The following is a 16,295-nucleotide window of genomic DNA, read 5'->3' as shown; positions in this document are numbered from 1 at the left end:
GCATATGGAAAAGGCTCACAAAAGTATTTCTGCCTATTCAGAAAATTTCAGTTGTAACGGCTGATTTAACTTTTTACTTTCAATAATTTTGTTCCTCTTTATGAAAATTCATTAGCTCCACTTATAATTTTTTGTGGAAAATTATCAAAATGCACAGTGATTTTGCCACTCAAGAAGGAAAGAATATTTCAGACTGCTTTATGAACAATTTTAATCTTTGAGAAATCACCACCATTTGGGTTGAGACCCACTTCTCATAAATTCCAGTAAAATGGGAATTCAAGTTTGAAACTTTGAGCAGATGGAAAAGTGTATAGAGGAAAATCAGGTTTAGCCTGGAAAGGAAACACTAGGGAAGAATCTGCAGCCTGAATATATTCCTGAATAGATTTTTTCTTGCCAATCTCAAAAGAAGAACCTTACAAAAACCAAGCAAACTAAAAATCCCAAACCACAGCAACAGCACTAGAAAAAACAAACTGGTAGAAAAGTAAAAAAAGGAGCAGAGGAAAAAGTGTGCAGTCTTCAGATTCTGTAGCAGCCCAGGAGCTGAGCCCAAGTGACTATTGCAAACATCAGTAGCAACCAGCAAAGGTTGACTGTTGACAATCATTAAGGGACCTGGGCTTCAGAACTACTTTATTTAATCTCTGGAGCCAGGTAGTTTGTCTTTTTTTCCTTCTTGCTGGGCTAAGAATCTTTAAGGGCCTGAAAGAGCTGAAGGGAGTACACCATGAGCAGGGCATTTCAAGTGAGTTGTTTTTTTTTTTTTTTTGTCGGAGACACAGACCAGGAGATTTGCAGTTAAAAAACATAGATAGAAAACAGACAGTGAGTAGAATGAAGTAATCATGTGGCTTCTATTTGTTCACAGAGAGCATTTCACTAGAGTGCTGTTTGCACATCACTAGAACCCTGGTGTATACTGAAGCACAATGGCAGAAACTGTGTTCCATATAGGATCTCACACAGCAAGTATCTATAAGACTGGAGGTTCAGATTTTATCTTTTATGGCTGAAAACTTGTCACAGAACAGGATATGTAGGCCAGAATTGGATCATTTAATCATTTTTCATGTGCAATCATTGAGGGAAAAATATTAACCAAGATAAGCTAGAACACCATAATATAACTTCAAGTAATTCAGCTTTGGCTTCCATCAGTTTGTGGGCTCAACTAATAGGAACAGGAGATGTCTTCAGTGACTAAAGTGTTTAGGCATCTCATTGCTATTGAAATGTTATAAATCAGGTGCTGGAATACCTTAATTCCTCTTTCTCTGGCATCTCTACTAAGGAAGGATCACAGCAGACGCAAGAAACTGCTGTAATGAGCTTGTATTTGTATTTTAAAGTGATGTAAATGCCATTCAATCAAAGTCAGTAACCAGTAAAATGTTACTATTTGTCATCTGGCCATCATGAAAATCTTGGATAATAATCTACTAATCGGGCTCGATAGCTCAGCACAGACACTGCAGAGGTAGTATTTGTTCTCCATTAACTATTCTCTTGCTAGTTCTTGCTGGGGATATGACCTGAGTTGTCAGGAAAACCCCAGTGCTGCAATGCATAAACATAAAATGAGAGATTTGTGTCATGGTACTTGCAAAGGTGATGTGAGGAAAGGGAGATCTCTCTACTCTCTACCTCATCTTTTGTATGCCACTGTGGTTATTTTGTATGCAAGGGATTTGTACGCCAGAGTGCAGCGATCCGTTGCCTTGCCTCGACTTTCTGCCCAAAAAACAAGAAAACACCTCATGGTGAAGAAGCTGTTTGATGCCTTGAATACAGATGATGTGCACAGAATACTTAAATCTCGTCCCAGTTTTGTTTAAGATTCCATTAGGATGCAGTTGTGAATGAGGTTTTTTTTGCATATGTAATTAGAAAGCAGAACAGATGGGAAAGGCATAGTTTAAAGTGATGTGTTCATTAAAATAACCAAAGCTGCAAAGTGTTTGCTCCCCAACAGTGAATTCAGGATATGAGACTCCTTAGGTTTCTGACTTTTTTTCCCCTACTTTGAGTATGACAACTGTGAATGACAACAATGAGATCTCTTTTGCATCAATTTTTTGTAAGATATCACCACTGTTCCTTAGGGCAGATTGACTGTTCATTCCCTTGTATGTGGTGTGTGCTCAGTTAAGATATACTAGGAAGCAGTGGGTATTAAGAAGCAGACACTACATCAAGGGATTTATTTTAATTGCATTTACTGTAAGAAAGATCTATAGGGATTTAAAAAATAATATAGTGATTTTAATGTTCTTTTAAAAAAGATCTATGTGGACTGTATCCTGATAACTACTGCTATCCCTTGGGTTATTTCTACTTTTAACTTTTGTGTTTTTAAATGAAAATGAAATAATTTTAAGAAATAGAATTAGTGGATTTTTTAACATATACAGACCCTGTCTACTTTTTTACTGGAAGGCAAGTCTTCTAAGATTAGTCTAACAATGTCCAAAAATATTTGCTAATGTGAATAAGGGCTTATCCTTACTCTCTTCCACCAAAATAGATTAAAAATAGATGTTTTACTTAGTTTAAAAAATGAAAGTCATGCCCCCTTTATAAGCTTGCATCTTTCAGCTGCTAAGAAGGAAGGCTAATTTGAGGAATATTGGATCTTTTCAATGTTTTACCCCTGCAGAAAGAGTTTTATTAGAAGTATTTTTTAAGAAACTTAGAGATTTAGAATTTACTGTCCCCTAATCCTTTCCACTCTTCTAGAAAGCTGTTGAAACTCATGAAGAAATAGGTCAAAGGTTGGATGTCATTTGCCAGTTTCTAGTAAATATGATTTGATTTGGGGTAAATTCTAACAGCGAATTCTAGAGAAGAAGGTATCTAATCATCATTTTTGTTCTCTTCTTCTCTCATGCTGCTATTTTCTCAGTATTTTTTATCTTCTAAATGTCAACCTTTGCTTCTCTTGAAGTTGAATGTTCATTATTTGCCCAACATTGGTTTTTTGCATGGCCTTGTCTGCAAATGCATCCCTGTTGTTATGTGCAAAAAAGAAGAGCTTTTTGAAATGCAAAAGAAAATCCCTACCCTGAAGATAGGGAATGGATTATAAATCCAAATTTAGCTGCAGCAACAGATGGATACAAGAAATAAACAAATGCATGCTGTTATGATAAGGAAATAAATGTTTGTCCATTCCAGTATCAGGAAAAGATTGTTTCAACTAGAAGTGAAGTCCTGTAAGGGGGCTGAAGTGTCTTTGTTGGAGGACTCTACCAAGTACATGGTAAATGTGACCCTCCCTCAAAGCAGCTTGAAATGCGAAGTCTGTAATCATCCAAGATTTCTGTATAAGCACAACTTTTCCCAGTGTGACTAGACCCACTGTAGTGTTCCAGGTCTGGAAGGGACTTTAAAGATCATGCAGTTTCAACACCTTCTACCAGACCAGAAAGCCCTCTTCAACCTGACCTTGAGCACTGCCAGGAATGAGGCATCCACAACCTCTCTGGGTAACTTGCTGCAGTGTCTCACCAGCCTCACAGTAAAGAATATCTTCAAAATGTCTAACATAAATCTACTTTCAGTTTGAAGCCATTCCCCCTTGTCCTGTTGCTACACACCCTCAGGAAAAAGTCCATCTTTCTTGTAGGGTCCCTTCAGGCACTGGAAGACCACAATTAGTTCACCCCAAAGCCTTCTCTTTTCAAGGCTGAACAATCCCAACTTTTTCAGCCTGTCTTTATAGGAGATGTGCTCCAGCCCTTGGAGCATCTTGTGGCATTCTTTGGACTTACTCCAATAGTTCCTCATCCTTCCTTTGTTGGGGGCCTCACAGATGGAAGTATTTTATTTTCCCTGAGTAATGTCTTTATCTACACTGTATTATAAAATGGACGGAGGAAGACAAGGCAAAAATGAAAACCTCCATTGATGTCCTGCCTAACTACAATAGTGACAAAGAGTGCAGGTAGATTTATGCCATTTAGGAGTTTGGGTTTCTTATATTGTTTTCTAGGTACTGTAGAAAATGGCTGCCCATATTTTCTCTGAAGTTCAGTAAATGAATGATCTCGATATTTCAAAGATTTCTTTTTTGTCTTGATTTATCTTTTATGTAGCAGAATGACAAGCAATGTCTTGGAAAATAGCAAGGTGTCAAACGGTATTGATTTCATGCTATGGCAGTGACCTAGAAAGTGCTATTTCTCATTGAAAGATTATGTTGTGGTTTTCCCATAAAAATAAGATGATTCAAGCTCTAGGAATGTTTCAGGCTACATAATTATTTAAAAAGGCATCTTTTTTTCCTTGTTGAAAGGCTACAGAATTGTTCTATGATTAGATAAAATAATCCCCTGAATTGTAACTACCCCAAAACCTACATCTTACATCTATAATTTGCTTTCTAGTGAAATTTCTGAGTAAGGATCCTCTTCTTTTTTTAATTCATGTCATTGAAACTCTTTTATTACTGATTTGGAAAGAGTAAAACACTAGACTTACTGCAGTACTGGCATTTTTAATTCTGTTATTTGAAGTAGGGACTGATGAACAAGTGAGACTAAAACAAGATTGGATTCTTCCTGTGGAAATTAGTGATTTCAGTTTTCATCATGAATGAAAATGAAAGTCCCAAATTTTTAAAATAATGATTTCCAAGTGAAACAGAACAGATTTTCAAAAATCATCAGTGTCCCCTTTCTTATAGAGCTGTAAACTCAGTATCCTATGACAGTTTGGATAAAAAATAAAATCTGTGAGCCTACCCCAGCTTTGCTCTTTACTGACAATTCATTGTGGGGAATGATAAGAAGGTAAGGCTAACTCATCATGTTAGCTGTCTTTGTGTGCGCTAAATGGGAGGTAACTCACTCCCTGACTTTGAATAGGGAGCTGAAATGTGTAATTAATTAAAAGGAAGAAATTATACATGAAAAAATAGTCTCACGTTGACTTAAATTCTTTTTTGAAATATATTGTGCAAGTGTCCTTTAGAAATAAACTGTTTTTCATGCTGCTTTCTGTTCCACAGAATAAACTTGCAGAATAAAATGAAATAAAAACAGGAAACGTGTTGGACTATTCATAATTAAAAAAAATTAAACCTTTGAACTTCAACTTCACTAGTAATTAAGCTAATACTGTTTGTTAGCAGTAACGTTTATTTGGTGCAGAATCATTAACAATTTCCACTTTGCAAGTTCTTAGCATTCTGAATCAAGTTTTATGTCTTCTGCATAAGACATGTCATGTTTTTGTTTCAGTAGTTTGGTCAGTCTGCCGTAGGAGCAGATCAAATGACTTGTTTAGAAAATAAAGCTTTATGAAATCTTCCATAGCTGTCTTTTACCAGGGTAGGCTCCGGCTGGCTGTGCTGGTTAAACTTATAGGCTTTTATGCACAGGAAAGATTCTTGGATGCTCAAAGATATTTGGGCCACATGCTCAGTGACGACTTTACTGTTGCTGAACTTGGAGTTCCCTGTTGACAAAACCTCATGTACAGTCATTCTTGCTCGAGTTTAAATGAGTTGCCCTGTGTGTGGTGTAGAGTGCTATGTGGTATAAAATCAGAGTATCTCATGACTCACTTGGTTCATGTCACTGGATCAAATATTTTGACTGCTGCTTGTGCGAATATGTTTAATCACATTAAATTCTGGAACAGCATAAAAATAAAAATAGCAAGCAGATATTGTTTGCAATTGAATTAATTGCATCGTTATTACCTAAAGGCTCCATAAATGCTCCTTACCTTTTTAAAGAAAGTAAATTGTATTATATGCATATGTTTAGTATCTTTAAAACATTTTTTTAGTTCTAATCTCCTTCTAATTTGTAAGTCTATTGATTTCATAGTATATTGAGCTATTTGTTCTTAAAAGACAGTACATGAAATAAAGGGAGCATTGTAGGAAAAAACATTTATACAATGCTTATTTTTCTGCCATAATAAAAAGTGCAAATAACAAATGTAATAAAATTCAGGATAGAGCCAATAACTATTAAAAATGAACAGATTACACCAAGGTGTGAATAATAACTCTGAATGGAGTTATTCAGCAATTTTAATACACCTCTCTAGTTTCAGTATGACGTAATGTTCCCTGTAATCTATTAACATGCTGTTATTTTGCTCCTTCCCTAAAGATAATTAATTATTCTTTCATAATGTACAGGCCACAAAGTCCTGTTTATTTCAAAAATAATGCCATATTGTGGAAATTAGGTTTGATTTCTGAATTCCTCACTCCTTCAAAAAGGCAAAATATGTAATTATAAGTAACTCCTCTATTCCCAATCTAGTATCAAACCAAATTCTTAATTCCAATGAAAAAGCAGGGGTTTATTCAGCAAAATATTTAATTATATGAAGAACTGCGAGCATGTGCACATTTATGGGGATGTGAGATTTTTGTATCTACTTGGATTGAATGGAGATATAAATATACTTAAATTCTTCCAGTGAATTCATGGTGTTTTCAAGATTTCATAGTGGGGAAATTTGTATGTAATCCAACATTTTCATAATTTATTTATAGCATGTACCTGAAAAGAAATATTTTGAAGGAGAAGGATCCTCAAACCACTAAAGGTTACATGTATCAGCAACAAAATGAACAAAGTAGTCATCTCCCCCAACTTGCACAGCTTGCTGAATCAAAGTGGAAGAGGAGAAATTAAATTGATTCTCACAGGCTGCTTCTGATGATTGGCTGATGGCTGCCCTGCCCACTCAGAGGGAGCACCATTCCTTTGCCACTCTGATATGCTCAGCAGCACATTCAGCTGTAATACAGCATGTTTCTCCTTCATCCTTTTGACTATTTATTTCTTTACTTGCTTGGAAAACCCAGAAGGCAAATCTGAAACTGAGATATAGGATAATATTGTTTGCTGCTCTTTGCAACATTGACTAAGAGTCTTGTCTCTTGCTTGTTAGAAATGGTTATAGGGCAGTCTGTCTTGCAAAACTAATGTTTCCATCTCATGGCCTAGATGTGACTGTTGTGTCACATCTCTTTAACTTCTCTTAAGCATGATGTAAAAAATGCTTTCTAACTCTTCTCACATAAAAAACAACTGAGGAAAGGAATGCTAGTTTGTAAAAAGCAATTTTTATAAACTTTTCAAAGGATTTATAGGTGAAGACTCTTTGAAACCTAGTCGAAATTTACAATGACTGTTTATCAATTACAGAAGGCCAAAGTTATATGAATGTACTAAATAAAGAAATTATATCTTGTTATGCTTCAAAGTATTTTCCTTTAAATGTGCCTAACAAAATCTCCTGGTTTAATGTAAATGTCCTGCATTATGGTAAGAACCATGATATCTATTTTAACCTTCATAGCATTGTAGTATGTCACACTTTTTCAACAATTGCATTGATGAAGGAAATTTAATGGATTGACTATTTAATGTTGTCTTTCATAAAAATTTTTGAAATGCTCACATTTGACCACTATTTTTTTTCTGTAGCCACAAAAGGGTTTTTTTACAAAGATGGCTTTTGTACAGTGACAACTTCTTATCTTTTGCATGCCATCAATCAGGGGTACATCAGTTTAATGAGGATATTAGGACAGGGAGAGAAGACACCAACTCTGCTATTATGACAAATAGGTAGAGCTAACTCTTCCAATCTCCATGCATAGTAATTATGAAGAAGCTGCATTCCGTTTTGAATGATCAGTCTCTGCAAAACTAGATCTAGTTTGAATTTGGGAATGTGTGGGAATATTTTTCCTGCAAGTGCTTTTCAGAAAGGGTGTTTTTTGAGGTTTATTTGTTTTAAATAGCATTTAACTATTCCCTACAGCTAAAGTATCCTGTTTATTTTCCTGAGTAGAGTGGGGAGAAAGCATCTATTGTAAATCTTGAGAATTTTAACAAATTAGTTGTCATTGGTGTAGGGCTACACTTTTAATTACAATGATAGGCAACCGCATAAGGCATCAGATTATCATGTTGATATGATGACATTGAAATGTCCAATGACCTGCAAACGCTAACACCTGTAGCAGCTGAATGAGTTTTAGGGTTGTCTAAGACTGAGACAATGCTGCCGCCTAATGATGGGAGTATATAAGATGCAGTATAGCAATGTTGCTTATTTGGCAAGCAGGTGAGGCTTGTGACATCAATTGAAGACTGAAATTAAAAGCAATAAAGATTGGCCCATGGACTAGACTACAATATTTGATGGTGTGCCAAGACATTTATTTTGTTCAAAGCTAAAAGCAAAATAAAACCCCTGTAAATCACATCAAGTCTGTAAACATTTTGTTTTCTGTGTATTAATGTCTGTTATGATTATAAAGAGAATGATACTCCACTTTGTCCCTATTTTAATGGATGAGTTTTTTATTTCATGTATTTTATAATGCTCACCATTATAATAGCTATATCATTATCATATCTATCTGAGAAATTTTATTATTCTCTGAAGAATCCTAATACAGTTTTCCCCTAAATATTTTTATTTCAGAATAAGAAATTGCATTAATATCTCAATACTACATTGATCTATGCATCACTGGCCTTCTTTATTTAGAACAGTTTAATGTAGTCTAGTGGCTGAGAAGAATATTAATGGTATTACTGTCAAGTTAATTCATAGACCCATAAAGAGCAATAACACTTGTGTAAGGCATCTGCCAATGTAATCTGTGACAGCTTGTACAACCAGCAGATCAAAATTGAATCTAGCCCTGCAGTACCTGCTCCTTTCTCAATTCTTCTGGTAGATCTTTCAGTTTTTGCTCTGTAGTGAAACATAAAAAAGCAGAGAACTTGCTCTTATTTCCTCACTTTTTATCTGTCTTACCTTTTCAACTTGAAACGATATTGAAAAGGCATAGGAAATCCAAAAATTTTTATTGATTTCCTCTGGCAAAAGAATTCATGGAGAATTGGTCAACCCTTGAAAAATTATAATTTGGCAAAAAAAATAAACTGTAATTAAAGCATTATAAAGGCTTGATTGATTGGTTAGCAGACATCCCATTATATCATTATAATTATATAAAAAATTTGATTATAGCAATAGATTTAATGTACCTAAACTCTGTGCTAAAGTTTGTTCTGCTTTTTTCTTTTTTTTTTTAATGGAAACTCATATTTCTTTTGTATGTGTTCAAATTTTTTTGATATTCTATTCCTCTCAGCTGGGCTGACTTCCAGCAATCAGCATCTTCACAATGAGTTCACATCAAACCAACTGTTGAGATCTAAATCTCCCTTCTGCTTCTTCATAACAGGTGCAGGAGGTTGGTCTCCATCAGACAGTGATCATTACCAATGGCTGCAAGTGGATTTTGGGAATAGGAAGCAGATCAGTGCTGTTGCAACCCAAGGCAGGTACAGCAGCTCTGACTGGGTCACTCAATATCGGATGCTCTACAGCGATACAGGAAGAAACTGGAAACCATACCACCAAGATGGGAACATATGGGTAAGTAATTGCTGTCCAATGGAGGTGTGTGCTCTAATGATGTTTATTGACAGTGGTTTTTTCTGGAGTTCTATGAGTTGTACAACCTTTCAGTGTTAATATCTGGACAGAACAGAGCTATGCTCAAAGCACAGTTATTTAGGATGCAGCTGCTGTCAGGAGGGCTATTCCCAGATTAGAAAACCCATTTTGGGATGGCATTATTTAGCGGAATATGCAATTTTTTTTTGGTTGCTGGTATTGCTCAATGGGTCCCTTATGCTTTGCCTCCTCTTTTCTTTTTTACTAATTTCATGGAGTGAGATAAAATAATGGTTTTGAAAATTCTTCTGTTAAAATTTTGGAAGGTAATTCTTCCTTTTGTGTTCGTGCTGGAGAGCAATTTTATCAACTATGTAGTGTTTTCCATACAGGTACTACAGGGATGTGTTTGTTTTAGCTGGGATGGAGAGAATTTTCTTCAAAGTAGCTAATATGGGGATGAGTTTTGGATTTGTGTTGGGAAGAGCATTGCTAATTCAGGGATGTTTTCCTTACTGCTGAGCAGTGCTTTCACAGCCTGAAGGGTTTTTCTACTTCTCACCCTTCTCCAGCAAGTAGGCTGCGGGTGCACAAGAAACTGTGAGGGGACACAGCCAACTGACCACTGGGATATCCCTTACCACAAGGAGTCACACTCAGAGTGTAATGCCAGGGGAAGGAGGAAGAGGGCATATTTAGAGTGATGACATTTGTTGTCCTAAGTCACCATTACATGTGATGGAGTAGTTTTCCTTGGGATGGCCTGCCTGCCCATGGGAAGCGGTGGATGAGTTCCTTTATGACTTTGCTTGAGTGTGGCTTTTGCTTTACCCGTGAAACTGGCTGTATCTCAACCCATGAGTTTTCTCACTTTTTCTGCTCTCTCCCTCATACCACCATGGGGGAGTGAGTGAACAGCTGTGTGGTGCTTAGCTGCTGGCTGGGGTTAAACCATGACAATGGGTATTTATGCTATAAGCATTTTAGGAAAAAGCATATAATTTAGCTTTGTTTTTACATTTTTTTTCATGGATAAACTGCTAATTTCATTCTTGCTGAAAACACTAGCCTTCCATTTTGCTGACAAAAAAATGATAGCTATTACTTAACATGCCTATATTCATAGCATTTCTTTCAGATGGTATTCTTTCTCAAAAATATTCTTTAAAACCAGAAAAATGTTATTATTCTTTCTAAAATCAAATTAAGTGATTAGCTATTATGTCAAACCAGACAAGATTTAACACAGTGATATTTTAGATTCACATTTTTGCCAGGTGCTTCTTTTATTAAGGTCTGTTATTAAAAATGAATGTCAAATATAGAGCTTAAGGTGAATGATTTTTTTCTGTATAAGAGAAACTCAGGTAATATGTGGAGAGTGTAGAAACAGTCATTTTTTTATTACAGTATTGATTTATTGAAAAAATCTGTTCCATGTGCCAGATAGGATTCTGAAAGTGGGAAAAAATTAAAGCTGGGGAGGTAGACAACCTTGAAGAGAAAAAATATTGAATTTTGTTTAGATTCCTTAGAACTTGAATATGAATATGATTCATCAGGGTAGGGGACGACTTATGCTTAAGCTTGATGAATATAAAAATTTCTCTTTTAAGGACACTTACTGTAAACACTAAACACTATAAATATTTTTATATACCTACTCTAAATGTATAAAAGCTTCTTCAACAACTACTGTTGAAGTCATCAAGAATGGGAGAGAGCTTTGCAGCTGGCTGAGTGAATAATATATAAAGCTGAATAGTTAGGCTGAGGAAAAATATGTTCTTAATAACTTTTGGTGATGCCTAGTTTGGTTGATTTAGTCACAGCTGTGGTTGCTTTTTTTCAAAGCAGATTAGCTTTCCAAGTGAGGGCTTTGTAGCAAGTTTTTATTCTTATACTGTCACTTACTAGAAAATATTGATAGCTTCTTCATGAAAGAGCATTTCCTTTTTCTCTTTATTAGCACTTATGCATGCTTGATGGATTCAGGGGAGTACTACTGGTCTGTCATTGACCATTGACATCACTTGCAAAAGAGTGTGATGAGCCATGCAGGTCTGCTGCTTTTATTTGGAATGCTGTCTTTGGGTATATGTTAGCAAGCTAGTTGCTGCAATACTGCCATTGTTCATGTCCTAAAATTTTTATCCAATATTAGGAAAGCAGATTAAAAAATAAATGATACCTTATCCCTCCTTTATTTTAGGAGTAAAAGTGGGCTGTTACCAAAAAAATAAAAAGGCCACAGTTCTTGACTCTAATTCTAGTTTGCCTAAAATAGTCTTGTTTTGTTGTTAAATGATGTCTCAGCTTTGGTTTTATCTTGGCAACACTGTTTATTAGCTATTCATAAATATTCATCTTAATATGTTCCGAAAAATGGGGAGGTGCCTGAGCATGGAGAAATTCTGTGGTCCTATGGTAGTGGTAGTGTTACAAGCAGACAGACTTCTCTGATGTGAAAAGAGAATGGTGCAGATTTTCCATCAAATCTTCCATCTAGTGTCAAATTGTACAAGAAATTAAAAGCAGTGGTAGCTGTTAGGACCAGAGTAGACTACATAAGCCAAATATATATCATAATCATTTTAAACTCATAGAACCAGATTCTTCCTGACTGAAATGACTGCGGCAATCTCAAAAATCTCATGATTCTGGTGCCCTTAAAAATCTTTTCAGAAAGGATTTATTCTTTACCTTTGCATTCATATCTTTATCCACAGGAGAAATACACTATGCAGCCTTTGTTTAAAAACCCTCTTCCATCATCCCTATGCCTGAATGTCATTGTTTTCTGACAACAGTAAATTTAAAATTAAATGCAAAAGCAAATTAAAAGAGGAAAAGAGAAGTGCAAAGTTCAACAATATTTAACACTAAAGTAGTTATGATACCAATTGACATGGAGGATGATATGTGAGAAACAAAGGGAAATAAAGCTAAATAGATGAATTGGAGAGAGAGAGAAAAGGAGAAATAATTTGCAATAGAGATCTAGTCAGGAAGAAACCATTATAATCTGCATAAAAGGTTGAAGTGAACTCTTCTGAATACGTTAGTCAGGGAGGAAAAGGAGTTCTATAATTACCTCCTAAGTAGGAGAGAAATCAAAAGGCTCTCAGGAAGTCTGTGATGGGGAAAGTGCTTTCAAGGTGAATTTAGAGTAAGCTTCCCAGTTCTGTGAAATAGATTTTGTGACCCCTCCCCTCCTGGGCTTTTGGATATTTTCAATTTTCATGAATTTTAATAAGATGAGTGAATGTGGCCTCTTTCCATAAAATGCCTAGCAACTAGAGAATTTTGATCACCTCTCCTACCTTCACTCTTGTAGTCTGAGATTCTAATTTTGATAGGTCATGAGGTTTCCCTTTATATGTCAATCCACTGGGGTGTTTCATGTACACAAAATAAACCTCCACTTTGTTTTGGTATAGTTGCTCATTTTAGTTTCTGTATCAATGCTATTTGCCTAATGAACACATACCAGACATGATTCTACATATAATACTGTTTCTGTTTGCTAACTGAGCTGTAGATGATATAAATATCTCACATTAAGCATAATGCAAATAAGCTCTATATAGCTATAAGACATCTTTTGAAACATTGAGCCTCAGATTTTATGCATCAGTGGCAGAGGCTCAGCATGTCTAACATTAATTTTTTTCCTAAAGAAAATTGGAAGATCCTTGCTAGAATTGAAGAGATCTTATGAAGTATTGTCTTCTAAAATTTGATTACTCTAGTAAAACTTGATATCAGCTCTCAGACATCTCATCCTTTTATTCTTGGCGATATGGAAATCATAGAATCAGAAAATAAGCTGAGTTGGAAGGGACCCACAAGGTCACAGAGTCCAGTTCCTGGTCCTGCACAGCACCATCCCCAAGAGCCACACCATGTGCCCAAGAGTATTGTCCAAATGCTTCTTGAGCTCTGTGAGGGCTGCTGTTGTGACCACTTCCCTGGGCAGCCTGTTCCAGTGCCTGACCACCTTTTCCTAATATCCAGCTAAATCTACCTCGACACAAATTCAGTCTATTCCCTGGGGTCCTGTCACTGGTCACCACAGAGCAGAGATCAGTGTCTGCCCCCTTCTTTTCCTCACAAGAAAGTTGTAGACTGCAATGAAGTCACTCCTCAGTCTTTTCTGCGCAAACAGACTGAGTGACTTCAGCCGCTCCTCACAAACACTTCCCCTCAAGGCCCTTCACCATCTTAGTTGCTCTCCTTTGGACACTCTCTAACATCTTCATTTCTTTCTTGTATTGTGGCACCCAAAACTGCCCCCAGCACTGGAGGTGAGGTCTCCCCAGCACAGAGCAGAGCAGGACAATCCCCTCCCTTGCCTGGCTGGTGATGCCTGATGCCCCCAGGACACACTTGGCCCTCCTGGCTGCCAGGGCACTGCTGATTCACATTTAACTTGCCATCAACCAGAACCCTCAGGTCCCTTTCTGCGGTGCTTCTTTCCAGCATTTCATTGCCCAGTCTGTCTATGCATCCCAGGTTGTTCCATCCCGGGTACAAAATCCAGCACTTTCCTCTGATAAACTTCATACTGTTGATAATTACCCAGCCCCCCAATTTGTCCAAGTCTCTCAGCAGACCCTCTCTGCCTTTGTTAGAGTCAACAGCTCCTCTCAGTTTTGTATCATCTGTGAACTTGCTTAGTGTCCCTTCTAGTCCTGTGTCCAAGTCACTTATGAAGATGTTGAAGAACACAGGGCCACAGATTGGAGCCCTGCAGAACTCCACTCCACAGCTCACCTGTCTGATGTCACTCCATTCACTGAAACCCTTTATGCCCAACCTATAAGCCAGTTGCTCACCTGTCACCTAATGTGTTTATCCAGCTGTGGACTGCACATTTTGTCCAGAGGGATACCAGAAAGTATCAAAAGTTTTGCAAAAATCAAAAAATTATTATGGTAATTATGAGTAAAAAAAAAAGGAGAAAGGTAGAGTATAGACTCTGCACATGACTTCCTAATTTTATTCTGTACCTGATTATTATTATCTTCAGCCTCAGTGGACATCAGTGGAGCTGCAAACATATAAATGAAAGCAGATTTTTCTTTATTACAGAAAATTTAGATCTGACAAAGTGGCTGCTGCTACAATTGAAAGCAGTTAAGTATTTCTGATATTCTTGTTTTTCTTTCGGTTTAATTACACTTAGAGTGCGCTATGCATAACATCTGCTTTGGTATTATTTTTATTGTTGAAAAGATACTGAGTACATAGTTTTCACTATGAATAATGATTTTTGAAAAGGAATTTAATTTATGTACTTACCTACTGGCTTTAATTTTTTTAAAAAATTTTAATACTTCTGAGTATCTTCTCTGTTTTAGGTGAAATAGGCAGGAATCCACTGAGTTAACTGTAAAATGAACTTTGCATTTCTCTGGGAAATGAGGAATAAACAACTGTTTGAGCAATATATTATCTTCATTTACGTGAAGAAAATTTACATGGTTTCCCTTGATATTGAAGGAAGTTGCTACAGCACAGTGGAGTTAGTTTTTACTGGAAAACAAGCTCTCAGCATTTCAGAATATTTTGCTACAGGATTGAGCCAAAAGTCATTGTCAAAGAAGCTCAAGCGAGTTAGATAATTAACTTTTTCAAGCTGTGCGAGACTTCAGATGTTTGATACTCTTGGGTGCCTTTGGAAATACCAACCATCAGACAGGCCTAAAGTAACATTTAATGACTAGATAGATATAAGGAAATCATATGCAACTCTACCTAGCTGAAATTATGTGGGAGCCATCTGCTCAGAGTTTCTGTTCATACTGACATGCATTTTCTGGTGAGATTATTCCAAGAAAAAGTTGCAAGACTTATCACATTCCCAGGCCCCTTCCACCCGCCCTACAGGGCAACATTTTCAGCAAACAAAGGACTTAGTGCATACATCCTAGAGTACAGTGATTCGTGTATAGCACCTACAATTGAAGAGGAATAAATTCTAGCATCCACCCACTATGTTAGGACATGCGAGAATTATTTGCTTTGTGAAATTTGTCACTGCTTTTTCCCCTGAGAGGCAATTTTATGTCCATGACCCCCAAATGAATATTAATGAAGGATGATATGAAACAGTTCTTAAGTTTGATATTTAATCCTGTTTTCCTTTTTTTGTGTTTACTTCACAAGATCTTAACTGGCAACTTACATCATAGAAAGATTTACTGGGTTAATGGGTTTATAGGCCTGGAAAATTTGTCCTTTTTTAAGTACTTCTATTGAATTACATTATTTTATTAAACCAATTTAGTTTACATGACATTATACTTTTTTATAGTTATGGGAACACTTAGAAAATATGAAATGTGATTAGAATAGTCTGTGACCTGCCATTTGTTTCTGGGCTGCTACTAGAATATCAGATACTGTGCAGACCTATTTAAACATGACAAAGTGGTTTGATACATTAATCAGTGCAAACGTTTTGGCTTGTCTTTTGGAAATTTTGTTTTCTATGTAATGAGTCCCTGACTTATCCTATCTGGCAGGATTTTGTCTGGTATCTTGCTGTCTCCTTAGCAATGTCTCAAGGTTACCAGTGTAATAATCACTGGCTTTTAATTCTCTGCATAATTAATTACTAGAAACACCTTTTTTTCTCCTTTTTTTTTTTTTTTTTTTTTTTAACTTTAATTTCATTCTGGGGATAGCAAGGGGGAAAATTTTAATTCTTCTCCTGGAATTTCCTTTTTGACTTTTGGAAATTTCATCATGTCTTACTCTGCCTGGATGCTATGGCTCTGAGGACCTGTCTCCCATACCATTATCTTATAAAGATTGTTCCATTCAATTGC

General features: G+C 36.3%; 1 protein-coding gene across 1 annotated transcript in view; it reads left to right on the top strand.

Moving 5' to 3' along the window:
• CNTNAP2 (contactin associated protein 2) overlaps positions 1 to 16,295 on the top strand; it is a 1,019,478-nt gene that overhangs the window by 334,874 nt on the left and 668,309 nt on the right. The window contains exon 3 of the mRNA XM_038163912.1: positions 9,245 to 9,438. Coding sequence (XP_038019840.1) covers positions 9,245 to 9,438 — 194 coding nt within the window. The remainder of the gene's footprint in view (positions 1 to 9,244; positions 9,439 to 16,295) is intronic.

Source organism: Motacilla alba, chromosome 2 (genome assembly GCF_015832195.1).
Source record: "Motacilla alba alba isolate MOTALB_02 chromosome 2, Motacilla_alba_V1.0_pri, whole genome shotgun sequence".
Classification (NCBI taxonomy): Eukaryota; Metazoa; Chordata; class Aves; order Passeriformes; family Motacillidae; genus Motacilla; species Motacilla alba.
Note: the sequence above shows the minus strand (reverse complement) of the source record. Positions and strands in the feature narration are given on the sequence as shown.